The sequence below is a fragment of the Gopherus evgoodei genome, unplaced genomic scaffold (genome assembly GCF_007399415.2).
Source record: "Gopherus evgoodei ecotype Sinaloan lineage unplaced genomic scaffold, rGopEvg1_v1.p scaffold_43_arrow_ctg1, whole genome shotgun sequence".
NCBI classification, from domain to species: Eukaryota; Metazoa; Chordata; order Testudines; family Testudinidae; genus Gopherus; species Gopherus evgoodei.
In genome coordinates, this window is record NW_022060064.1 from 1,813,100 (window position 1) to 1,840,795 (window position 27,696).

The window sequence follows — 27,696 nt, forward strand, 5'->3', positions numbered from 1 at the left end:
CCCGACCTGATTAACCAGCAGCTGCTGTGAGATGCCAGGGGGCACCCACCAGTGAGGCTTGGGGGAGGGGGGGTTCTTAACCTTTTTCTTTCTAAGGCCCCCAACGTACTATAAATACTCCACGGCCCTGCATGTTCCTGGTTCTCTGCATATAAAAGCCAGGGCTGGCGTTAGGGGTGGCAACCAGGGTAATTGCCCGGGGCCCCATGTGACAGGCCCCCCGCAAAGCTAATTGCTCAAGCTTTGGCTTCAGCCCCTGGTGGCAGGGCTGATGGCCCCAGGCTTCGGCCCCAGGCAGTGAGGTTTGGGCTTTCTGCCCTGGGCCCAAGCGAGTCTAACATGGGCCCTGCTTGGGGACCCCTTGAAACCTGCTCACAGCCCTGCAGGGGTCCAGGGACCCCTACTTGTGCCCCTCCCCCATACCCAGCTCCAGGGCTGGCCTTAGAGAAAATGGCGCCCTGGGTGAACTTGTATTTTGGTGCCCCCCATCCCCCCTGGCCCTCACAGGCTCCCCACCATCATGTCCAGACCCCGATGCCTCCCTCTAGTGCTTAATCTATATTGAAAGAGGCGCCAGAGCTCAGCCCTGGCACAAATTCAGCACTGGCAGGGCGGCCTGCCAGCGGTGGCTGCTGGCCGAGCGCCCAGCTCTGAAGGCAAAGCCACTGCCAGCAGCAGCACAGAAGTGAGGGTGGCCTTGTGTGGTGTATTGTGCCGCCTTTATTTTATGTAAAGTGCAGTTTGTAATGCGGCATTGCACCGCCGCGGGGTCAGCTCTGGTGGCGACAGTGTCAAGCTTAACAGAGTGAAAGTCGCCTCTGCTACTTGCTTCAAATGTACAGTCTCTAGGAGCACACACAGACCAAGGGTAGTGACCACACAGACATACACAAGCACAAGGTCTGGTCTGTTTCACAAGTTTTATTAAAGTTACAGTTCAGGCTAGGAATACCCAGGCACATAGACATTCTATAAAGACCTGTGCAAAAGTTACAACTCTAGTTCTATTCACATCCTGAACAATAGTGTTGGTGTCTGATGAGTCTCTCGTGGATTGATCACCAGTGGAGGGATGGTTCCTGCTGGAGTTTCCCTTAGGGAGCTCCATTTTCCCACTCTGGGCATCCCCTTTTTATAACGTGATTCTGATTATACCTCCTTAGCATTGACACACCACCTGTGTCCTGTGGTTAAGGCACGTTTGGAAACAGAGGTGCCTTTTCAGAATATTTTTTATTTAAATTAATCTTCTGGCTGATTGTTCACCCTGTTACCACTTGGTACCTCTTCTCCCATCATCTTAGGGCATCGGGTTATTCCTCGGCCATTTGCTTCTGTCAACGTTTCTTAGCTCCAAGGCCTAGAATAGCGAAGCTAAAATCATGCAGGTCTCAGCCTACAGGCCTTGCGTTTCAACCCTATTTACTTAGATACCAAATACATGATTATTCTCGATACATACTGATAAATCTATTCCCTATTTAGCATACAGTGATTCTATATGACATAACGTGTTAGTTATTTATAACACCACACAGTAAATGAACAGTAAACTAAAATCCCTGGCTGCCGTTCCCACTCTTACTCTTACACTGCTGCTGTGGCTTGTGGTGTCTGGTGCTCTGCCTGCAGCTCAAGACGGGCTTTGTGCTCTCACACGGGGGTTGCATCTTGCTGGAGTCCCAGATACCCTGCAGGCCTATGTCTGATCCTGGCTCACCAGGGGCCATTTCAGATTTTGGGGAGGGGGCAACTTTAACTGTGATTCCAGGGGCTACTGATGCCCTGAAAACTGTAGGGCTTTTTGCAGAAAATAACTTAGAAATTCACTGATGAGCACTGTATCTAATTGTTATGTAAAGAGAGACAAATATATACTGACTCCAGTTACATCCACATATTAAATTTAAAAGTAAATTTAGAACAATCAGGAGATAATACAGCAAGATATTCCCTGTCTCAAGCCTTGAGGTATCAATTCTGGAGCTTTGATGCAGGTATCAGAAATGCAAGTTTGATACTTTGCACTCTCTCTTTAGCAGAGATAAATAAATATAGAGAAAGGAAACAGATTTTACTGAACAGACACACTCTGTGTTACTGCTGCCATCTCCTCTATTTTAGTCAATTGTTTTTCACTCCACTGAAAACATATTTACTTAATTTACATACGTGATTAAGGTTTTTTCTCTTTTATTAAGAACGGGAATTTATTTTCTGGTTATTTTGGCATTTACATTTACTGATCACAATCGTGTATGTGGCTCACTCACATTTGACTCCATCTTTGCTATTAGTATCGTACTTGGAACTGCATTTATTTTCGTAGAAATTTTAAATTACTTTCCAGATATAACTGTACCATGATGTTTGGGGGAGTCAGGGCCCTGCACCTCCCCCACTTCCTGCCATTCAGCGTGACTCTCAGCCAGCCGGTAACACAGGTTTATTAGACGACAGGAACACAGTCCCAAACAGAGCTTGTAGGTACAGACAACAGGATCCCTTGGTCAGGTCAATCTTAGGAGGTAGGGAGCCAGACCCGGTTCTGGCCTCCCTCCATTTCCCCAGCCAGCTCCAAACTGAAACCCCCCCTCCAGCCGTCTCCTCCAGCCACACCCCCCGGCTCCTCCACCAGCCTTTGTCCGGTTTCCAGGGCAGAAGGTGTCACCTGGCCTCATCCCTCTTCTGGGCTCAAGTTACGTGCTCAGCTATTGTCCCTCAAGTGAAGTCACACCCTGATATCTAAAAATACGATCTGAAGATCTTCATCTGCACAGTGTCTGAAGTTTTGAGTTTAGCTATTTTTTTCAAAAGAGCCCTGCTAAGGTAAGTACAAGCAAAATGTACATTCTATTATTTGTTAGTACCATTTGACATAATGAATGACAAAGCACAATACGGTAATAACAGTAATAATGATAATTACTCCAGCCAGGAGAGGTGAGGCATTTTAGAACTCATTACTTAAAGAACTGAATTTAAGCATAAGACAGAAATAAAATGATGAAATGCACAGACCAGTTAGAAAGCTAAACTAACAGCATTGTCATCCTGACCAAATGTGAAAGAATAAAATTACAGAGACTATACGTACTTTGCACATTTTGACACAAGCACACATATATATACCTGCCCCTGGATATTTCCATTACATGCATCTGAGGAAGTGGGTATTCACCCACGAAAGCTCATGCTCCAAAACGTCTGTTAGTCTATAAGGTGCCACAGGATTCTTTGCTGCTTTTACAGATCCAGACTAACACGGCTACCCTCTGATACTTGACACATATACATGTTTTCCCCAAATATTATTATTTTCAACTCTTGACCTCCCTCTCCCACTCATTATGCCCTCCCCGTATAACCTCCCCATCTTTATGCACAGCGACCCCGGCCACCAATCCTGAGTCCTTGCTGCATCCTCCCTCCCACAGCAGGGCCACTACCCAGGCACAAATGGGCACATTGTTGATGATGTCACAGGGTGGTGGTGTAGCCTGTGCAATTTTTACACCTATAAGATTACATATTGGGGTACAACTTGCCCTTGTACTGTTGTACAGACAACTACACAGGATCTTTTCAGGGGGCAAGACAAAGATGCTATGTTTATTATGATAACAATTTGATTTATGACTAATAACTAATATCTTAATTTTTATACACACACATTATACCTAATACCTATACACACGCATTATACCTAATACCTATACACACACACATTCACACACACACCCACATCCATCAGATATTCTGCAGCTGCTGCATAGTTACCGTCCTGAAGATAGCTTGAGTTGGTGGCTTGATTTTGCAGCTTGGGTTCGTAGCTTGTGGCGGCTAACTGGCCAGGAAAGCCGGACACAAGGACAATCTGGGTCTCTGTTGGGCATGCACCGATGTTCTCCCATGTTGGCAGCAGAATGTTACCCAAAGTCTCTCATCTCACCCTTCTTTTTTATAGGCTTTTAGTTTGGATTCAAAGTCTATAGGTCTTGCTGTGTCACGCTGCCTCTGGGTTTGGACTGATCACTCATCAATTTCAGGCGTGACTTTCAGCCTTGAACCTGACTTTGATCTTCCTTCTGTTGTTCTTTTGTCCTTTTCTTTTTTGGTGGATGCTTCTTACTTTGTTTAGGGCTGTTGTGCAGGTCTTCAGCCGTTGGTATTTGAACTTTATCTGATCAGGACAGGCTGTGGCTGAAGGTTGATTTCATCATCCATACGTGCCTCAGTCACACATCTAAACTAAACTAATAAGATTACAGCAGGATTTACAAAAAATGAAGGTTGGAGGAAGCTTTTACAAAATGGAGTGAATGTTTTAAAATAGGGTTTGAATTACAATATGGCAAACAGTGAACAGAAGTTACAATGTAGACAAGTATAGTGAATGGTGAACAGAAGTTACATTAATCAAGTGAACAATTAAAAACAATTTCATTTATCAGTTCTACAGTACATTGCTACTCAAAGTTAATTGAGAAGATGGAATTTGGTGAAACACACAGAAACTTGATTTAATACAGACAGTTAGTTATAATTGATCTTTGTCTATGATTTCAATCTACATAATGTACCCGTCGCCGAATTGCCGCCGAATCCACGGGACTGGCGGACTTCCCGCAGACAAGCCGCCGAAGGCTGCTGGACTGCCGCCCTCACATGGACCACCAAGGCAGCCCCCAGGGCTTGCCATCCTGGGCACGCACTTGGATAAGGACTCACAAGACTCTTCTTTTTGACCAGGGTTTGAGGATTGCAGCTTGTCCTCCACTTTGTTCATTGGACTAACGTCCAGTTCCTGTGCTTTGCTTTCTCTCCAGGGGCTGTGAGCAGTGTGTGTGTGATAGAGGTGGGAATTTTGGTGATACTTACATGATGCCAATACACACCTCAATTTCCCTCTGTGGTTGGTAGTGCTATGATTAGAACGAGCAGGAGACATGAGGTGTTTTGTCACATAGCTGTCACAGGGTGATATGAATGGTCATTAAGGACTGGCTGGGATCAACCTACATCAATGGAATACCCGACAGAGACAAGGGAATAATTGTCACCTGTGTATCTCAGTTTGGCTGAGTGAAGCACACATAGACATGTTTTTGGGAGCAGGAAGAACTGGGCTCGCAGATTCAGGGAGCTCTACCGGAGCGAAGACAAATGGACAGGCACAGTGAAAGGAAACCAAAGCGTTTTCTTCAGCAGCCTGGCTCAAGGGCATTGGCCAGTATGTTCTACATTGTCTTCTCTGCGCTAATCTAAAGACTTTCCAATGCTGTGTTTCAGTTGACTAATAAACCCTGCTATGTTTTAAAAGTCTGTCCAGTGTCACAGCAAAAACTTGCTCTGTGCATTGAATGAGGAACAGTCTCTGAACAGGAGTGTAGTTCAGCTGGACCTGCTGGCAGAGATCACAGGGTGAAATGGGAGTGTTGAAGCCAGAGGCTCAGTTTCAGGTGCCGAAGCTACATGGCCTGTCCTTGTGGAAGAGTGAGAGCCCTTGGGGGTCTAGTGCACTCAAGGGGCACTTCCCAAGGACTGTTTAAAAGCCAGGGCATTGCCCAGATCCTATGGATCCATGACAGTGTGCCAGAGGTTCAGCCTTATGGGAAAAAGATATAAAACAGGACAAGGATCTAAATGTGTATTTACCATCAGCCCCTCATCAGTCCTTGTGGGAATCCCTGATCCGTTCCAAAGTGTATTAAAACCTTCCTCTAAGGCTTACCTCTTGGTTATCAGGTCATGTCAGTTTTGTGAGAGGCCTTCCCCTCACCCTCCTACTTCCCTGTTCTTGTCACGCAGACAGGAAGCAGCAAAAGACCAGAAGTCCGAAACGCAGACAATGGAAAGTTTATTGGGGTTAGTTTCCAAAGAAGCATATTCTGAAGCCCTTCACACCAGTTGGGCTTATCTCAATATCCTGATACAGTCTGTTCCCCAATGTTCCCTTCCCAGCTCTGATGCGGCAGAGCATTTATCTTGTGTCCCCCTTCCCAGCTCTGATGCAGCTGAGCCTTGCCTGTGTTTCTGTTTCTCCCCCCACACACCTTAACAAACATGATTCCAATTTTCCTTCCCCCTCTTGTCTGACCCTGTTTATATAGTAATATTCTCAGCTATACCTTAACCAATCATTTTACTGAAATTTAACTAACCAATCCTAACATATTGTAACATAATTCTCTAACCAATGATATCCCACTACCCTAATTAACTTACACCTAGCAAAAATAATTATACAGCAGACAGAAACAATTAGAGAACCAGACAGATTTACAATAGCAAAGTGTAGGACATAAATATAAAGCAATACAGAAATGAGAGTTTCACAATCATTAAGAAGTGATTTCTTGCCAGATGGGCTGCTGTCAAACTAAGTTTTCTCTAAGCATCTTAAGATCTGTTTCTTTATCTGGTGGTGATGGGCACTATCTGGACAGGATCGTCTTCCTAACAGCCCAATAGCACCTTATTTCAGTGTGACTGGTTTGGGATGTGACCCTTCACTTCCCAGCTTATGGCTGCCCCTGTTGCTTAGCCTAAGAACAAGGCCTCAGACTATCCTAGTGACAGAAGGTCCAGACACAGGCAGACTGAGATTTTCATTCTTTGTTTCATACTTCTGTAACTAGCTACATGATAAAAATACCCCCAAGTTCTTAAACTATAGGCTTTACAGGCAGGCCTGAATATCTCTATTCTAACAGTGGGTTCTATCCCTTCCCCCATTCTCTGTCTGTCTTGTCTATTTAGATTGTAAATTCTTCAGGGCATGAACCATCTACTATTCTGTGTTTGTACTTGTCCTAGCACAATGGGGACCCACTGTTAGTTGCTCCTTAGCACTAAGGTAATGAATAACTCTCCTGCCACTTTCAGCCAAGGAAGCTGGTCTTGGGATATTACTGCTTAAAAATGAGCTGGAGAGTAAAATCATACAATATACCTTGTGACAAGTATCCCACAAATTCCACTGACCTCTCATTTTCTTTGCCTTGAGTAGGATTTCCCGTTTCCAGACCTGATGTGATCTCGCTGCTGGAACGAGAGGAAGAGCCGTGGGTCCAAGATCTCCAGGACTCTGAGAAAAAAGTGCTCCTGAGAGCTGCTTGCACAGGTAGGGAGTTGGTTAAACCAACTCAAAATTGTCAGTGAATGCAGAAAACATTCCGGATGCCGTACAAAGACCTTGTGAGCTCTCCAAGTTCAAGATTGTTCCCTGCAGATGTAGAATCATTGTGGCAGATGTGACTCAAGGCTTCCCACCTATTCTGACTGACAACTGGCAGCAGGTCCCTCCCCATCTCGCTTTCCCCTGAGTGTTCTGGTGAGATGTGGATCAAAAGTGATCCCTTCCTCTCTCCTCTGGGGAAGGGTTTGGGGAAAATCAGCTCCTGATAGGATTGATCTCTCCTACACATGTTTTGGTTTGTTTCCCCCTTTTTCCATTCCTCTCACTGATATTTCCTTTCTGTCAGGTGCAGGGAGTGACCTGTGTCTGGATTCTCTCTGTCTCCCATCAGGTGATTGGATGGGGAGTGATAACGAGGAGGAGAAACCCCAACAGGAAGATGCTGAGAAAGTAGAACCACATGGGATATTATCAGGAAGATCCAAAGGGAATGTTTCCGGGAGTTGTGCACTCCCAGAAAAAGCCAAAGCCTGTGAGACTCTGCACAGGCCAGAGGAGAACTTCAGTAGCCACTCAGACCTTATTCCCCGTGAGAGAATCAACTTGGAAGACACACAGTACACATGCCATGAGTGTGGGAAAAGCTTCAATCAAAGCTCAAGCCTTATCACACATCAGAGAATCCACAGTGGAGAGACGCCTTACACGTGCGCTGAGTGCGGGAAACGCTTCCATCGGTGCTCAAACCTCAGTGCACATCAGAGAATCCACACTGGTGAGAAACCTTATGGATGCTCTGAGTGCGGGAAACGCTTCAAGCAGATCTCACACCTTATCAGACATTGTAGAATCCACACGGCAGAGACGCCCTACACGTGCTCTGAGTGCGGGAAAAGCTTCAATCAGAGCTCAATCCTTAGCAGACAACAGAAAATCCATAGAAGCGAGAGGGAGGAAGGGAGGGAGGGAGAGAGAGAGACCTTACACATGCTCTGAGTGCAGGAAAAGCTTCAGTTACAGCTCAGTCCTTGTTAGACATCAGAAGATCCACAAATGCCTTGACTAGGCCTGGCCAAAGATTTTTTGGAACACAGGCTGCAAAGCTGTCAGCGGTTTTGGAAGTTTTGAACAGAATGAAGGGCAAGCAATCTGAGCTCGGAATAGGAACTGACTCTGATTATGTGTATAAGGGCACCACTATTTACCTCCCATAGTGGCAAAGTATAGAGTTTACACGAACCGATGGTTGGGAAATTAAGCACAAAACCCTATGGCAGCAAATAGAAACATTAACAAGACATTATACAAAAATCCAAATGGTTAAAATAAAAGTCCATAGGAAAAAAGGGCCCTTGCAGTGGGGAAATCAACAAGCAGATACACTGGCTAAGGAGGCAGCCCTTACTGTCACACTGTGGGAACCAATGCCTGTGGCAGTAACCACTAAAGCACAGGCAAAATTAAAACAGGAAAATGAAGCAAACTGATGCATCTGATGAAGTAGGTATTCACCTACGAAAGTTCATGCTCCAAAACCTCTGTTAGTCTATAAGGTGCCACAGGATTCTTTGCTGCTTTTCCTAAGAAAGAATGGTCTAGGCCGTGGCCCATTTCAGATAAATTGGGGCCCTGCCTGTACTTGGGTCGACATAGACGAACAGCCACGATGGAAGCATGCCATGCAATTAAAGGAATATAAGGGTTAAACATGCATGTTACATGTCTGTGCTTGCTTTACAGAAAAATACACAGGATAAGCGAAAAAGGTAAGTACCATGGAAACCTTCCAATTAAATAATGGAAGTTTTACAAGCTTTAATCTTAGAGCTCCATCTGCACCCCGCTTATTGTTGTATGTTGCTTGGGGGCAATTGAAACGCTTTGAATTGTCCAAACCTTATCTGGTCAGACAATTAAGTGCAAGAGGCCAGTTTACTTGGGGTATTGGTAATATGATCATCATCTGGTGGAACAACAAGAACACTTCCATGTGGATACTGGACCAAGCAGGAAAACAGCTGTTGTGGATGTTAGGGCCAGGCATCTCATGGATTAATAATGTGCCCACCGCCCCTTTAGGAACAAGGTTCCTGTTCTTAAATCTACTAAGTGATCAGATCATACTGGCTTTGTTAGATAGGGATTATACCCAGGAGCCGCCAGTGGAAAAGAAACAGAAGCGGCTGATGTAAATGGTCCTATATTAGATACTATGGCTTTGAAGTATTGTTGCTATTAAAAAAACAAAAAAACAAAAAAAACAAAAAAACCCTAACAACACCTTTCGTGTACCCATAAGAGAGAGGCGAGTGTTGCTTTGTATTTTTACAGGTTAAGATGCCAACATGAATATGGACCCTGGCAGGCGTTTTGGTGATAGCCCAAGACTCAAAGGGACTGGTCGATGTCGTCAGGCTCAATCGAACATATTCAGTTACCAGGACCTTCTGGATCGAGACAGCAAATAACTCTGATGGATGGGAGATAGCAAGTCAGCAGCACCCTATGGGGACTGCTTTAAAGTTGGTGTGTGAAACTGAGGGAAAGCGACAAATGGAAAACATCCTCAGGGTGTCATCCTTTGCAGTTCTGATGGCATGGGGATGGACAGTTAAGAACGGTAGCCAAACTCAACGTGTTCCCATCGAAGAGCTTGAGAATGTGCAAAGACGAATTGAAAAGGAACTGACCTTAAGTAAAGAGACACAGCGGGAGTATGCATGCTGTTGAAAGGTTGATGTTGTTGTTAATTGTAAACCCACTGATATTACTGTCCTTCCGACAACGTTTTTCCTGGTATTGCACCACAACACCATGAACATAATATAAACAAGGAAAGGAAGTGAGCAACTCCGGATATGGAGCGCGCTCTAGTGGCACCAAAGCAAATTATGGAGGGATATCTTACAGGAATGGTGGGGGAGGATCTTACTCTAACATGCATTATACAACCACACCTGCTGGAGACCAATACAGTCTATTTGGATTGGTTTCGAGCAATAAACCCAGTAATCACTTACACTGAAGGACAGGCAAAAACATATGGGGACTGGCTAAGTAGGGTGGAATTTACAAATGTGCAAAATAAGTGGAGTGCATCAATCCGCATTCGCAATATACAACTAAGAGATGCAAGTACATACACAGGGACTTGGTCTATAACCCCAAGTACCAGTAAATGCATTTACCATGTGCAGGTCTGTAAGGATGCCTATCCCACAACAGCCCCCACGTCACCTCCTTCCATTCCTCCACATTGATACTACCCCGAAGAAAGGATGCCCAATTACACAACCATGGCCTATATCAGGGATCTTCCTACACCCCACTGCGGAATATATGGTGGAGAACGTAGGATGGCTTTACATGCTACTAAAACTGGATTTTGCAGGTATGGCCATGCCAGAGCAATGTCCCAGGCATTATAAGAATTGGTTTAACTCTGAAATGCAGATGCAGTTACAACTCTGGAAGGGCTCTCAAATTATCCCACAACAGAATAGAGACAGAAGAGATGCATTGGGAACAGCCCTGGGAGGTTCTAGCCTTGGCATGTCCCTATGGAACTTGGCAGATATTGAAAATCTTAATTTGAAAATCAACACCATGGATGGAATAGGCAAGGCAGTTAAAACAGGGGGAGGTATTAGTAGTCTATTACCGGACCAGCATGCAATCACTATTGATAATATGCATTTAATTGCGCAAGAGTTTAAACACCTAAATGCTACCATTTTGTCTCTTATCAACAGTATACAAAACAATGATGTTTCACTGGCAGTGCCCTGTATGGCCTATGGCAATAGGGTAATAGAGATAGTACAGCAAAGTTTTCCACAGTTGCAGCTTCAAAACTGGCCACGTATCTCAGACCGTGCAGCCATCATAAAACAAATACAACAACAGGGCATAACCCATATGGTGCCTATCTTTCTACAATTTGCTAAATTTGATAAGATTCCAAGACGGGATCAGGAGGAGGGTAAAAGCATACACCTCATGATGGCAGTGCCTAGATGGGTACAAGAGCCAGTTAAGGTATACTACGCAGTGTGGGGATGCTGGTAAATAAGACATATGTGCAACACTACCCCACTGTGCGCCAGGTAGCTGAAACTGGCTCAGAAATCAATCAGGTGTGTTGCACAAAACATAATGGATGGTGGCTGTGTGAGTGCTATGCCAAAATTGACATTAATGCCACTAGGAAAGGCTGGGCACGACTAGTACAAAAGGAATTGGTTACTGAGGTAATGCGAATTCAGGACATGGCCTCTGCCATAGGATATCACAATTTCTCCATAAATAGCAATGTCTGCCCCACAAGTGAGGCAGGATTCTGTCTGCCTGTGACAAGCACTATTCAAATAGGAGCCCATGCCTTTTGGCCAACAAGAAAGGGTGATGCTGTCACTGAAACGGTCATCCTACATGAACGCCTACAAAACTTATTAATTGATCTGTTCCCCCCCTGTGAAATTTTTACAACTAGGTATACATGAATTAGTAGCAAGAACTAAGGAATCCCTAATACCTATAACTCAATTGATCCAACAGCAAATACGTGAAATTGATACGGTGCAAAGAGAGGTGGAAACACCCTGGTGGGCAATCCCAGAGGATGTGACTTTACATCCAGTGGTCCGCACTCTGAGCGTACGCCTAATAGGGATCCAGGCCCTAACTGTTATGGTTTTAATAGGAATGTGCTGCTTATGATCCGTCAAACAAAGAAAGCTAAGCTACAAGATCGAGTAAATAAGGGAATGGAAATGGCAATCAACACTGCTGTGGTACACCCGAACAATCATTTCATAGAGTGAGGAGTTAAGGCACACTGACTAATAAATATGTTATGACAAAATACATACGTACGTACATTACAAATATATAGAACATACATTCCATAAGTTACATTTATATCCTTGGTATAGTTTCTATATCCCCACGAAGCCCTCAGTAGGACAACAGATAGGCTACTGACCCCCGCGTACGTATGGTCCCAGGCCTAACATTCCCAGACCCACCATAAGGGACTAAAAAATAATTGGATAATAAAATCTGTCTATCAGTCGTACGAGGGAATGTGCAGACTAGAAAGACAGATGGGGCATTAACGTATGGATGGTAAAATAAGGTAACCACATAACAGTGTTTAGCCCACTGGGTTATCCTTAGTCCATGCATTATGCTTTTCTGGGACGATGGGTAAACATCCTCCCCATAAAAAGACAAAAAGTGGGGGAATGTAGTAAGTAAAGGCCCTGATAAAGGCCCAGCACGAGGCCTGAGCTAAAGTAATGGTCAAGACTTAGCTACCATAAAGCAAATTTAGGCAGTGAGTAAGAGGCAGGCCCTGCTCACAGAAGCTGGCAAGAAAAGGGCTGATGTTGCATAAACATATATTCACCTAGTGTATTAAAGTATAAACACGGTACCAGAACACCCTATGCTGGAACATTCCACACAGATAACAAGGAACAGGCTGACCCATCCCAATAACAAGGCCAAAAGGGTAATATGGATAGAGTTGTTTTGTTCGAACCAACACGTACAAGGTGAGAGCAGGCACCTTACTACGTAGAAGGGTTGTACCTTGCTACATAGAAGGGTTGCACCTCATACGTCAGGAGTGATGTGTAACTTGTTTGTACCTGTGTATAAGAATGTATCCCTGGGACGGAGTCTTGGTCCGGCCGGGGGGGCAGTGGAAAGTCCCGCCACTGACTGAGCCAAGTCCATTGATCGGGGGCACATACTCGTAGTATGTCTTGTAGAGTAAAAATCTAGAGGGAACTATTATTGTGTCCAATATGGCAATAAACCTGGCCGAAGTGCCTTCGTACCTTACTAGATTCTCTGGTCATTGAGGGTTCTCTTTGGGTCTGCTGTGTCAGCTATCTTCGAAGAGCTGGGACAGCACACAGAGGGAACACACGCACACAGCCGAGAGATATCAACATTGAGCAGAGCACCACACTGGTAGGCATCTGACAACACAAAGGACTGGCCTAAATGACCTCTCGAGGTCCCTTCCAGTTCTACAATTCTATGAACCAAAGGCCAGAGAAGAGTAGAATCAAAGGAGTCATTCTGGGGGATTCTCCCTGTCACTGTTCCCAAGGCAGTTCTCTCAGGTTAACTAAGTTGTTTGATGCTCCAGCCTTTATACAGTCTCTCCTAGGAGTGCCCCCCTTTCATGGGCTGGGCCTAGTTTTAGCCTTTGGGAAGTGTGACCTCAGGGGCTCTGAGACTGGGCCTTCTTGCGTAAGCACATCTTGTTTCTTTCTGTGGCTCCCCAGTGAGTCCAAATGAATAGATACTACTGACAGAGACTGTGAACATAAGAGCTGCCCACTGCATCAGACCAATGGTCCATCTAGCTCAGCGGCCAATGTCAAGTGCTTCAGAAGGGAATGAACAGAACAGGTAATCATCAAATGATCCACCTCGTCACCCATTCCCAGCTTCTGGCAAACAGAGGCTAGAGACACCATTCCTGCCCATCCTGCCTGACAATGACAGATGAGGTGTTAGCTCTTGCAAAAGTTCCCATGTCTTTATTGAACAGGGACAAATGCATAGCTGGAATCCGTCTGACTCATCTGTGTTAGTATTAGATATTAGGATTATAAGAACGCGTTTACATTTTATTGAATGCTTTATTGAGTTGCTGCCTCGGTTAATATCTGACTAATTGCATTGTGAGCCTCTGTGGCTCTGTAAATCACCAGACAGGAGAGAGACTTTATCTAGGTGAAGTGCTGACTGGCAATCGAATGCATTACACCCTGCCTGGCAGGAAAGGTTCATCAACACCAGAGAGACTATTATGCGATGTTAAAGATGACTAAAGACTGTTGTTGTGCTCTTGACTTCCCATTAGTTGAGTTTGCAGCTCAGAGCACATGGCAGGAAGGGGATAAAAACCCCCATACAGAAGGAACTGATTATCTGTATGGTGCTTGGACTCAGGAGGGGGGAGGAACGGGGGCAAAGTTTCTAGGCATAAGCAAACATCCCCAGCTGACTAGCCTGGGTTAGTCCTAGGGAAGATATAGGGCTTGCTTATTATAGAAGCTTCTATTACCTTTTGAAATTTAAGACTGTAACTTGTCTGCATCTATAGGATTACCTGCTTTAACTTCGTAAACAACTCTCCTTTCCTTTTAAATAACTCTTAATACAGGTTATTACAGGATTGGCTACAAGTATTGTCTTTGTTGTGAGACCTAAGATTCAACTGACCTCAGTAAGTGACTGGTTCTTTGGGACAAGGTCAGGCTTGACAAAGCCCTGGCTGGGATGATTTAGTTGAGGATTGGTCCTGCTTTGAGCAGGGAGTTGGACTAGATACCTCCTGAGGTTCCTTCCAACCCTGATATTCTATCATTCTGTGATTGGCAGTAACCGTAAGGCAGTGGTTCTCAACCAGGGGTCCTGGGCCTGCTGGGGGCTACTAGCAGGTTTCAGGGCGGGCACCAAACAAGGCCAGCATTAGACTCACTGAGGCCCAGGGCAGAAAGCTTAAGTCCCAGCGCATGGGGCTGAAGTCCAGGGCCCTGAGCCCCACCACCCGGGGCTGAAGCCAAAGCCTAAGCAATGTAGATTTGTGGAGCCCCTGTGGCATGGCACCCCGAGAGAGGAAGAAAGTGCCCTGAGGACTCAGCCGGAAGGTTGAGCCCTGACACACTACTGGCTTAGAGGGTCTCTGTCAGTCAGGAAGGGCTCACAGTGAGGGAAGACTGGCAACTGATGGTTGGAGGGGTGAAGAGATTTGGGGTAAGGTGAGGGAAGAAGCATCTGGGACCCGATAATCTGGGGCTGAGCAGTCTCCACAGGGGACACTTGCTCCTCCTGTGCCCTTTCCACACCATCTTGTGAGTAGAGAATGACCACCCTGTCCCCACCACCAGAGGCAGCCGGGTCTCAGGACTCTCCCAAGTTGCACCCACTAACTCTCTTCCCATTTGGGGTATAGCTCGGGGCAACAAATTACCACCAAGATGAACCCAGCTGAATGCTGATTGTTCTGGTGCCACAGGGGCCTCTGGTGGGTGAAAGGCAGAACTGTAGCACTTCTCAGGCAGAATGTATCTTCTTCAAGCCAAAAAAACAAATTCTGCGCTGGACATGAATTCTGTGCATGTGCAGCGCTGCAGAATTCCCACGAGTAACTCACAGCTGGCACAAACATAACCTGCTCACTCCCATCTCTTCTCCCTATGTGTCGAATCCCAGAGCTGCTGCTGTCATTAATGCACACAGGCTTTCACTCCCGTTAGTGCTGGCAAGACCCAATCCAGTCACAGGACTGAACCCTTATTTTCCTATCACATGGGAGAGTCTCAGCTGAGGGGGAGGTGAGATGGGGAGGGGGTACAAAGGGGAAAGTTGTTGTACCCATTTTGGTCCCAGGATAGCAAATAGGTATTTTTAATTGGTTCTAAAAAAATTACCTCACCCACCTTGTCTCTCCAAGAGATCTGAAAGTAGCAGAAGGAGACAAACAGGAAGACAGAGCTCAGGACTCTAAACCAAACATTTCAAACCCCTGGAAGAAACTACATTTCCCTTCTGCCCCTGAGTATGTTTGTATCCTATATGATGGACCACCCCATTCCCCTCACAGCAGCAAAGGGAGACTGCAGCCAGCCCCAGATGGTCTTTCTCAATTCTGGGATGTTGGTTGTGACAGTTTGTGTGTAGTGGGTGCACGGGCTGGGTACAGCTGGACTGATCTGCAGATTGGAAGTCAGGGCAACTCTAGCACAGCTTAGGGGCTGTGGGCAGGGGGAGCAGTTTTGGAGCTGGGCCTCTGTCCTCTCTAGATCCCATGGCACATGGCTCTGGCAGCGTCAAGTGGGTCCATCACTGCAGGGGAAGATTGGGGTAGTGTCTGAGATCAGGATGAGAATTGGAAGGGGGTCCATGCTCAAGAATGGGGGATGGAATTCATCTCCCCACCCCTCTGCAGAGCTCAGCAACTAGGGGTTTATCCAGTGAAGTGAATTTCACTCTGGGTGACTTTGAGTCAGACACGGAAAGATCCTTGTGCCTTAGGTTCCACATTGGCCACAGGAGTTTACTAGTTCTCCCTCCCCAGACTGCCGAGGGCAGCCAGGGATAATTAGTGGGTTATGGGAACTAGAAGATGAAAATTCACTACAAACAATGATATTTGTGTGTTTATTATTAAATCCCCAGACACCCACCAATCCCCGTCCTCCTTCCGATGAGCTATAAATATCTAAGGGACTCAGCTACTGATCCAGCAGTCAGTTCCTGCCCTGCCCCACTTTCTATAGCAGCACTTTTAAGAACAGGGCAGGGAAACATGTAAATACTTTGAACCAAATTCCAGAAGCTGCTGAGCATGGAGAAGTTCAAATGAAACCAAGCTTCCGTCTCTCCAAGGACCTGGCCCCCAGTGTAAAATAACAGACACTCGCCAGAAATCTGAAATGGCCACTTCATAACTGATAAAATGTTATTAATCTGTTCATTTCTGGGAATTACCAATAAGAGAAACAACCCAGTGACGGTGATATCCTGAGGAAAAGATCTCATGTGTCCTTAGATCATACCGATTTGTAACCTGAAACTTTATACACTAAAATGCCTAATTCGTAGCCCTACGGCTATTGCCTGGTGTCACTACAGGGCAGAATTAAGGTTGGTGCCTTAGTTGTCAATTTCCATCCCCTAACATATTGCAACTGCTATTAAGTGGGTTTGACAAAATCCATTTTGTCTATTTCTTTCTTTTAATTTCAACAGATAGCGATATTTATTTGTAAACCCTTTTTTCGATGTTTACAATTTCAATGTTCAGAGCTATGGGAAGTTATGGGGGTCGTCAGACAACAATTGTTTAATAACAGTAACTGCTGAGATTCTAAAAGCCAAATCATATAACTGTTCAAAGAGAAATTGTCAGTGTCACACCCAAAATATACAGTGTAAATATCCTTAAATCAAACTCGACTTTCTCCAGAAGCATTTCTGTATATTACCTATACAAATATTTTTTCACCTGTGTCTGTGTACAGTGAAATCAACATTTACTGCAATTTATTCATAAAAATCCAATCCTTTCAAGCATAATTTTAAGTAATGAAGTACTTGAATTCTTTCACTTCCTAGACTGGAATGTTTCATTTCAGGATAATTATACCCTCATTGTGATGTATTTTACTCTCAGTACTGTAATCCCCTCTTGACGTAGCTCCTGTCTAGGAGCTCTGCTGAAGCCAGTGGCATTATGATCAGGTAACACAGTGATATGAGCAGAGACACATGGGGGAGGGTGGAGGACGAGGTAACATGGAGTCTACCAGAGTTGAACGTGGCCGTGAGAGCAAATGCCCTCTCAGCCTCTCCTCTCTCCCACCTCCCAGAGTCAGTAATTCTCAGGAACCGTTCCCTGAAATCTAAATAGCCCCAGTATGAGAGACAGTGATTAACACCGGTACCTTAGGGGCTGCAGAGCCAACCCCCTGCCTGGATGAGAAGGGTGATCAATTGCAGTAGAAATGGGTTAGGCTGGGAGAGGGCACAGCTATGTGGGACTGGGAGCTGAGTTGACCAAGAAGCCAGAACTCATGTGGGGGGTTGGGAGAAGAAGTCAACAGGACTGAGTAGAGGCATTTCAGTGTATTTTCTTCATTATCCATTCTGCTATGTATTTAATTTAAAAACTTTTCATTCCCATCTAAACACCTTGGAGCTAAGCTGGGTTGATGCATTTCCACTTACAGTGGTACAGTTGTAATTACGTGCTTAATCAGAAGCTTATGCAACACAAAGCAGTCAATAATGGGTTGCTTTCATTCATTAACTTGACTGTGCGCTGTGCATCGCTTTTAAAAAAAGATGGTGTGAGGGAGTATCAAAATTTTAGGCATTAAGAAATGGTAAGTAGGTGTCAGTTCATTTCTCATGCGTTTCTCTCCTAATTTTAATGTCAGTTTTGAATCAGTATTAATACCATGTTGTTTTAACAGCAGTAGGGTCCATTTGTATAATTGTTTGCAAGATTTCATTGGATATTGTGAACCAGCCATCTTCACCTTTTATTTTGAGATTCCTAAACACAATCCAGTGCACTCCTCCTGAAAGACTGCAAGCCCTGGCTGGTGACATGTTCCTTAGAGAGCTAACACCTGACGAGCCCTTTTGCCCCTAAAACGCGCATTTGGCTCTTTGACATTGCTTTATCCGCCCCACCAGAAAATGCTAGAGGTGACCAGGAAATTACACCCGACCTTCACTAGGTATAGTACTGCCAGCTATGGGCCAACATTCAAATGGTTCTGTTTGTTTATCTTTCATTCAGCTTTGCAATTCTTAGATCCCATTTAAAAACTGGAAGTGAAATAACCAAAGCAAGTTAACAAGAGAGCGGCATCAGGCATAGGTGGGAGTAAAACAATAAATGGAAAGAACTGACTATGCAAAAAGGAACATCGCAAACTATCAGAGATCCAGACCCCGTCCAACTGAACCCACTCCAGCTAGGCATATCAAGCTGGGTCCTTGAAAACTCGCCCAGCCCGTCTGGCAGTGAACGCTGCATGTTCCAGGCAGAGCTACGGTGTGTGGAGATGATGGGGATTAATATGAGACCCGAAAGGTCAATAAAGAATTGGTTAAAGGGGAGTCTACAAGGCGGTCATATTGAATGGTGAGTTGTCAGGCTGGAGGGAGTTACTAGTGGAGTTCCTCAGATCAGCCTTGGGACCAATCTTACTCAACATTTTTATTAGTGATCTTGGCACAAGAAGTGGGAGTGGGACACAAAGCTGGGAGGGATTGCCAATATGGAGGAGGACAGGAAAATCATACAAGAAAATCTGCATGTCCTTGAAAGCTGGAGTAATAGAAATGGGATGAAAATGAATAGTGCACAAATTCTAGTTGTTAGTCTCCAAGTGCATAATTTTGCAAAAAGCTGGGGATTTATCAATTGAAGTGACAGAGGAGGAGAAAGACCTGGGTGTATTGGTTGATCACAGGATAATTATGAGCTGCCAATGTGATGCAGCCTTGAAAAATAGGTTAGTGCAGTCCTAGGATATATCAGATGAGCTATTTCCAGTAGACACATGAGAGGGTTAGTACTGTTGTACAAGGCACCGATGAGACCTTATCTGAAATACACCTCTCCCTTCTGCCCTTAAAGTCTGTGAGTCTATAAACTGTGCTCTGTGTTGCACAGACACTGAAGGAGATCACGGCCGCACAGTGCAGCTTATGGCAGAGACTCTGAGATCAGCCCCCCCATTGTGATGGACACTGCTCAGAGTGGGACCATCCTTGCCCCAAAGAGATCACAATCCTAAAGTACACAATCCGTAAAGGAAAACAGAGAGGGGCTGTGCCTTCCCCAAGGCCACCAAGCAGGTCAGGGACAGAGCAAGGAACAGACCCCAGTAACTCTAGTGCCCCATCTCCTGCAGCTTGGAAAGGTCCCCAGACCCCACTGTATTAGGCTGCAGGAAAAAGTAGTTTGTCCATGTATGCACAGGCTGTCTTGGCAGGGCAGCTCAGCTGCAATCCCTGCACACAGCTTGGGTGTGTGTCATGGGTCAGGAGAAGTCAGTGTCCAGCCCTGTGAGGTTGTGCTCCTGGCTCATACCTCCGGCACTCACTGCTGCCCCTCCCTTACAAGCTGTACTGGTCAGCCAGACCCAGGCCTCAGTAAGGTTACTGTCCCCCCTAACCTCAAAGCTTCAAACCGGGACATGGTGCACCAGTGACAGAGTGCACTAGTATAAATTCTGTCTGTACTAAGGGTTTGCACCAGCGCCTAAAACACCAGGGTGGCAGAGACCTTCAGTGCCCAAAACAGCAGTACGGTGGAACTACAACTGGGATCTTGTTCTAGCTCTGTCACAGACCTTGCACACATCAATGTTTCTCCTCCCAACTTTAGTCTCTTTACCCAGCTGCCCACTCACTGGGGTCTCCTCTCTCTCCACAGCTGCTCACCAGTAAAGTCTGTGTGCGTGTCACCAGAGCTAAGGTAGTTCAGCTCTGGAATAGTCTTACAAGGGGGGCTGTGGAGTCTCTTTCCCTAGAAGTTTTTAAGAACAGGTAGGACAAACCTCTGTCAGACATAATCTACATATACTTGGCTCTGCCTCAGCAGGGAGAGCTGGACTTGATGACAGCTTGAGGTCTTGTCCAGCTCTACATTTCTAGGATGCCATGAAATATAAACGTATAAAAACAAACCATACAGAAAAAAAACCAAGACCACCACAACATAATGTCAGGCAATTCAGAAAAACAACAACAACAAAATACACTCCACAGCATAAAATGACAATACAAAGGAGAAGAAAGCAACACAATGAAAACTAACACAGCCTAGGGCAAAGTATACGATGGAAAAGAGCTCAACTCAAACCAACACAACACAGACACTAAACAAGCTCAAGCAAAACAATGCACCATAAAACTATGCAACATAACATGGTGCAATCCCAGTTCCAAATGGCACCATGCAAAACAGCTCAGCGTAGAACAGGACACAGCACAAAAGACAATTATTTCAGTGCAGGCCTGGAAGGGATCTTGAGAGGGCGTCTACTCCAGCCTCCTGTACTGAGGCAGAACCCAAGTATCCCTAGACATTCCCAGACTGGTGTATCTCTAACCTGGTCTTAAAAACCTCCAGTGAAGGAAATTTCACAGTCTCCCTTGGAAGCCAATGCAAGGCAAACACAGACCAAAACAACACTGTACACACACACGCTGGGCTTGCGGTTAAGGGGAGAGGTAAGAATTTAAACAATCTGGGTTCGGATCCCAGTTTTGCCCCAAATCTCCACGAAAACTTGAGCAAATTACTTCAGCTCTCTGAGCTTCAATTTCCCCATTTGTAAAATGGAGAGTCGCCTCCCACCATTGGCCTATTTAGCCTTTGAGCTTTGTGTGGCAAGGCCTCTCTGTCCCTGTGGGCATGTCGACACTGCAGTCAGACACCAGCGGCTGGCCTGTGCTCGCTGATTTGGGCTCACATGGCTCAGGCTGTGGGGCTGTTTAATTGTGGTGTCCATGTTCGGGCTGGGGCTGCAGCCCAAGGTCTGGCACCCTCCCACCTCGCAGGGTCCTACAGCCTGGCTCCAGCCTGAGCCCAGACACATGCACTGCAATTAAACAGCCTGACCTCAATCAGGGATTCTGCAACTCCCGGCATTACAGGATCCTTGATTTTGTTTGAGGTCCCTGCAGCATCTGGAAAATGTGGGAGGAGGATCTCTGTCAGGGTCTGTGCTGTGTCCAGTAGAGTGGTGGAGTGTGATCTCAGTCGGGGTCAGTGCAATGCCAGACCCAACGGGGACACACATCTCAGTCAAGGTCTCTGAAGTGCCCAGCACAATGGACGCATCAGTTTGGGTCACAGTCCTGCGCTGCCTGGCACAAGGGGGGCCGTGATCTTGGTCCAGGTCTCAGTTTTACCTGGCACAATGTGGGGTCTGATCAGGCCCGGTGATAGGGATTTGAGCGCCCTAGGCACACGGCAATTTTGCCGCCACGCGCGTTAGTCCCGCGGTTCCGGTGGAGCTGCCGCAGTCCTGCCTGCGGACGGTCGGCTGCTCCCGCGGCTTCGGTGGAGCTGCCGCAGTAGTGCCTGTGGGCGGTCCACTAGAGCCGCACGAGCAGCCGACCATCCGCAGGCAGGACTGTGGCAGCTCCACTGGAGCCGCGGACAAGCGGACCCTCCACAGGCACCACTGCGGCAGGTCCACCGGAGCCGCCTGCCGCCCACCAATAATTCTGGCGCCCTAGGCGATTGCCTCGTCCGCCTAAATGCAAGAGCCGGCCCTGGGTCTGATCTCACCTGGGGTCTCTTCAGCGCCTGGCAGAACAGGGCCACGCTCAGCACGATAAGAGCCCTGATCTCAGTCACACACCTGGAGAGAAAAGTGGGAAGATTTTTGAGAATTCAATATCAGTATTTCAGAACTGAGGAGAAAATGGGGCACAAACTAAATATTTGCCAATATAAGGGACAAACATCATGTGGGGAGATTTTATGTCACCATTCAACCACTCAAGAGAAAAGAGGGGAAATTGGAGGGGATTATACAAGGATGTTGAATCAACAACAGAATGGGACGGATTCTTCTTGCCTCACATTCACATGGACAGCAGGGAGCCCTGGGCGATGTGGCCTTCACAAGGGAGAGGAGTGGGGCTGGAGTGAGGTCACTGGCTATGGGGAGGGGCTGGCAGTGGGGGTCTTGGAATGTGACTGGTACAGGGGTCAGCAACCTTTCAGAAGTGCTGTGCGGAGTCTTCATTTAGTCACTCTAATTTAAGGTTCTGCGTGCCAGTAATACACTTCAATGTTTTTAGACAGTCTCTTTCTATAAGTCTATAAAATAGAACTAACTTACTGTTGCATGTAAAGTAAATAAGGTTTTTAAAATGTTTAAGAAACTTCATTTAAAACTAAATTAAAATGCAGAGCCCCCCGGAAATGTGGCCATGGGGGACGCTTTCTCTTCCCTCCCCTTCCTGGCCCTTCCCACGCCCTTTTGCCAGCAGAGAGGGGCCCCCCAGCCCAGCCCAGAGGTGTCCCTGTCTCAGGGCCCCCCCAGCCTCTGCCCAGTTCAGAAATCACTCGGGGGAACCATTTCCCACCCACACAAGGACAAATCCCTGCAGGTGAAAATGGGGGAAACACCCCAAACCTGAGATCTGAACTGGCCATTGGCCAAGGGGAGAGAAAATGGGGCACAATGGGGGGAGGGGAACAGGGAATTTCTCAGGGTTTGGGGGAGGGGGGGTCACCCTGGGTGCTGCTCGTTGCTCTCTAGGGAGAAAGGGGGCAGGACGGGAGAGGAGGGGGGTCCCCACGGGGGGGGCAGCGGTAAATCCGAGGGGATCTCAGCCCCCCCTTTCTCTCCCCGCTCCTCGGGGGTCACCTGCTCTTCCCCCCCCCCGCCATGTCCGGGCTGCACAGACATTTCCCGCCCGCCCCTTTCCCAGCCCCCGCCCGGTCTCACCCCCCAGCCCCGCCCAGCCCCACGCAGCGACTCCAGGGCGGCTCCAGCGGGGCAGAGCCTGGCCGGGCGCGGGGGGGTTACTGAAGGGCTCTCCCGCCGCGATCTGCGCATGCCCAGAGCCCCCACGGCACAAACCCTTCTCCGGCCCCGGGAGAGGCTCCAACGGCCCCGCGCGAGCCAGGCAGAACCAGAACCCCCAACGCTCCTTCGCAGCCCGGTTTCGCCACCTCCGCCAACGTCACTTCTGCTCAGGGGAGAGTCAGGAACTACATCTCCCAGCCTGCCCCGGGGCCGCTTCCGCCCTATCCAGCCCAGGTAAGGGAGGTCCCTGGGGCCAGCCTGACCCTCCCCCCACCGCTCATCCTTTCCCCTGGCCCCGCCCCCACCCCCAGCCTTTCAGTCGTCACACCGGCAGCGGGGCCATGGCCGCAGGTGCGAGGCAGCGCGGTGGGGCCGGGGGCAGCGCGGGACGGGCGGGGACACGCGTGGGGCGGACACGCTCCTGCCGGGGGGGTCAGGGCTGGGGGTTGGAGTGTGGGGGGGCGGTTATTACGTGGGGGTCACAAGCCCCCCTCCAGCTCTGTCGCTCCCCAGGAAAAGGCTGCGGGGGGTCTGAGAGGCACCAGCTGGGAAAGGGGGCGGGGCCTGGGGAAATGATGAGCGGTGGGGGGGAGGGTCAGGCTGGCCCCGTGGACCTCCCTAACCTGGGCTGGAGAGAGCGGAAGCGGCCCCAGGGCAGTCTGGGACATGTAGTTCCTGACTCCCTGGACCGGAAGTGACGTTGGGCGGGAGAGAAGAAGCCGAATTGCAAACGCGGGCGGTCGGCTGCGGCTCTGCCTGGCTCGCGCGGGGCCGTTGGAGCCTCTCCCGGGGCCGGAGAAGGGTTTGTGCCGTGGGGGCTCTGGGCATGCGCAGATCGGGGAGGGGAGAGTCCCGCATTAACCCCCCCGTGGGGCCGGGCTGGGCTGGGGGGTGAGACCGGGCTGGGGGGCTGGGAAAGGGGCGGGGGGGAAATGTCTGTGCAGCCCGGACATGGCCGGGGGGGGGAGAGCAGGTGACCCCCGAGGAGCGGGGAGAGAAGGGGGGGGGCTGAGATCCCCTCGGATTTACCGCTGCCCCCCCCGTGGGGACCCCCCTCCTCTCCCGTCCTGCCCCCTTTCTCCCTAGAGAGCAACGAGCAGCACCCAGGGTGACCCCCCCTCCCCAAACCCTGAGAAGTTCCCTGTTCCCCTCCCCCCATTGTGCCCCATTTTCTCTGCCCTTCGCCAATGGCCAGTTCAGATCTCAGGTTTGGGGTGTTTCCCCCATTTTCACCTGCAGGGATTTGTCCTTGTGTGGGTGGGAAATGGTTCCCCCGAGTGATTTCTGAACTGGGCAGAGGCTGGGGAGGCCCTGAGACAGGGACACCTCTGGGCTGGGCTGGGGGGGCCCCCTCTCTGCTGGCAACAGGGCGTGGGAAGGGCCAGGAAGGGGAGGCAGGAGCAAGTGTCCCCCATGGGGACGGGCCCAGCCCCAGGTTTCCCAGTCCAGCTACTCCCCCCTCCCCAGCACCTGCTGGTCACATTCCCAGACCCCACTGCCAGCCCCTCCCCACAGCCAGCGACCTTCTGACTCCAGCCCCGCTCCTTTCCCCTGTGAAAAGACATCACCCAGGGCTCCCTCCTGGCCCTGTGAGTGTGAGGCAAGAAGAATCCGTCCCATCCTGTTGTTAGTTCAATATCCCTGTATAATCCCCTCCAATTTCCCCTCTTTTCTCTTGAACTGTTGAATGGTGACATAAAATCTCCCCATATGTTGATGCTTGTCCCTTATATTGGCAAATATTTAGTTTGTGCCCCATTATCTCTTCAGTTCTGAAATACTGATATCAAATTCTCAAAAATCTTCCCACTTTTCTCTCCAGGTGTGTGACTGAGATCAGGGCTGCTATCGTACTGAGCGTGGCCGTGTTCTGCCAGGCACTGAAGAGACCCCAGGTGAGATCAGACCCCACTGTTGTGCCAGGTAAACTTGAGACCTGCACCGAGATCACGGCCTCCCTTGTGCCAGGCAGCGCACAACTGTGACCCAAACCGCTGCCTCCATTGTTCTGGGCACTTCAGAGACCTCGACTGAGATCTGTGTCACCATTGGGCCTGGCATTGCACTGACCCTAACAAAGATCACACCCCACCACTGTACTGTGCACTGCACAGACCCTGACAGAGATCCTGCCCCCACATTTTGCCAGTTGCTGCAGGGGCCCTACACAAAATCAAGGATCCTGTAATGCTGAGAGTTGCTGAGTTCCCAAATGAGATCAGTCTTCCAGTTGTGCAGGGCTCTGCACAGACACTGACCAAGATCAGGGTCCCCATTGTGACAGGTGCAGAAAAGACACCAATGGTATCTCTACCCTGCTGTTAAAACCCCCCCAGCCGGCCCATGCCAGCTGACTCAGGCTCACCAGGCAAAGGGGCTGTTAATTGCAGTGTCGATGTCCTGGCTCGGGCTAGAGCCAGGCTGTAGGACCCTGCAAGGTGGGAGGGTGCCAGACGTTGGGCTGCAGCCCCAGCCGGAACATGGACACCACAATTAAACAGCCCTGCAGCCTGAGCCATGTGAGCCCAAGTCAGCGGGCACAGGCCAGCCGCCCGTGTCTGACTGCACTGTAGACATGCCCACAGGGACAGGTCTTGCCCCCAAAAGCTCAAAGGCTAAATAGGCCAATGGTGGGAGGCGACTTTCCATTTTACAGATGGGGAAACTGAAGCTCAGAGAGCTGAAGTAATTTGCTCAAGTTTGCATGGAGAATTTTGGGCAAAGCTGGGAACTGAACCCAGATGGTTTAAATTCTTGCCTCTCCCCTTATCCACAAGCCTAGCGTGTGTGTACACAGTGTTGGTTTGGCCTGTGTTTGCCTTGCATTGGCTTCCAAGGGAGACTGTGGAATTTCCTTCACTGGAGGTTTTTAAGATCAAGTTAGAGATACACCAGTCTGGAAATGTCTAGGGATACTTGGTTCTGCCTCAGCACAGGAGGCTGGAGTAGACGACCTCTCAAGATCCCTTCCAGGCGTGCATTGAAATAATTCTCTTTTGTGCTGTGTCCTGTTCTACGTTGAGCTGTTTTGCATGGTGCCTTTTGGAACTATGATGCACCCTGTTGTGTTGCATAGTTTTATGATGCGTTGTTTTGCCTTAGCTTGTTTGGTGCCTGTGTTATGTTGGTTTGAGTTGAGCTATTTTGCATTGTGTACTTTTGTCCTAAGATGTTAGTTTGCATTGTGTTGCTTTCTTCTCCTTAGTATTGTGTCATTTTATGCTGTGCAGTGTAGTTTTTTGTTTTGTTGTTTTTTGAATGGCCTGACATCATGTTGTTGTGGGGTTTTTCTCTGTATGTTGTTTTATACGTATATATCGCATAGCATCCTTGAAATGTAGGGCTAGATAGGCCCTCAAGATGTCATCAAGTCCAGCTCTCTCTGCTGAGGCAGGACCAAGTATATGTTGATTATCTCTGACAGAGGTTTGTCCTACCAGTTCTTAAAAACTTCCAGGGAAAGAGACTCCACAGCCCCCATTGTAAGACTATTCCAGAGCTGAACTACCTCAGCTCTGGTGACACTCATACAGATTTTAGTGGTGAGCAGCTGTGGAGAGAGAGGAGACCCCAGTGAGTGGGCAGCTGGGTAAAGAGACTAAAGTTGGGAGGAGAAACATTAATGTGTGCAAGGTCTGTGACAGAACTAGAACTAGATCCCAGTTGTAGTGTCACCGTACTGCTGTTTTGGGCACTGAAGGTCTCTGCCACCCTGGTGTTTTAGGCACTGGTGCAAACCCTTAGTACAGACAGAATTTACACTAGTGCACTCTGTCACTGGTGCACCATGTCTCTGTTTGAAGGTTTGAAGTGGTGGAGTGGGAGGGCAGTGACCTCACAGAGGCCTGGGGCTGGCTGACCAGCGCAGCTGGTAAGGGAGGGGCAGCAGTGAGTGCTGGAGGTAGGAGCCAGGAGCACAGCCCACAGGACTGGACACTGACTTCTCCTGACCCATGACGCACACACCCAGCTCTGTGCAGGGATCGCAGCTGAGTTGCCCTGCCAAGACAGCCTGTGCATCCATGGACAAACCACCTCTTCCTGCAGCCTAATACAATGGGGTGTGGGGATCTTTCCAAGCTGCGGGTGATGTGGCTCTGGCGTTAACGGGGTCTGTTCCTGGCTCTGTCCCTGACCTGCTTGGTGACCTTGGGGAAGTCACAGCCCCCCTCTGTTTTCCTCCTACCCGTTGTCTACTTGGATTGTGATCTCTTTGGGGCAAGGACTGTCCCTCTCTGTCTGTGCAGTGCCCAGCAGAATGGTGGTGCTGATCTCAGTCAGATTCTCTGCCATGTGCTGCAGGATGGGGCCCTAATCTCCATCGGTGTCTGTGCAACACAAAGTACAGTTTATAGACTCAGAGACTTTAAGGGCAGAAGGTAGAGGAATATTTCAGATGAGGTCTCGTCGGTGCCTTTTATAACAGTACTAACCCTTTCATTTGTCTGCTGG

At 48.2% G+C, this 27,696-nt stretch overlaps 2 protein-coding genes across 16 annotated transcripts in view; both read left to right on the top strand.

Moving 5' to 3' along the window:
* Positions 1-27,696, top strand: part of LOC115642642 (zinc finger protein 436-like) — a 936,374-nt gene that overhangs the window by 706,506 nt on the left and 202,172 nt on the right. For 6 of the 15 annotated variants that reach the window (XM_030546303.1, XM_030546305.1, XM_030546307.1 and 3 more), the window contains exons 1-2: positions 24,060-24,135; positions 25,067-25,167. The exons of 7 other annotated variants lie outside the window; for them this stretch is intronic. In XM_030546303.1, coding sequence (XP_030402163.1) covers positions 24,071-24,135; positions 25,067-25,167 — 166 coding nt within the window. In that variant the 5' untranslated portion in view covers positions 24,060-24,070. 2 more of the 15 variants (XM_030546317.1, XM_030546318.1) reach the window with 2 other exon arrangements.
* Positions 7,117-8,110, top strand: LOC115642663 (zinc finger protein 3-like; the record flags this gene model as incomplete). Its single annotated transcript, XM_030546367.1, has 2 exons — positions 7,117-7,126; positions 7,494-8,110. A coding segment is annotated over exon 2 (570 nt), but the record flags the coding sequence as incomplete, so codon positions are not given.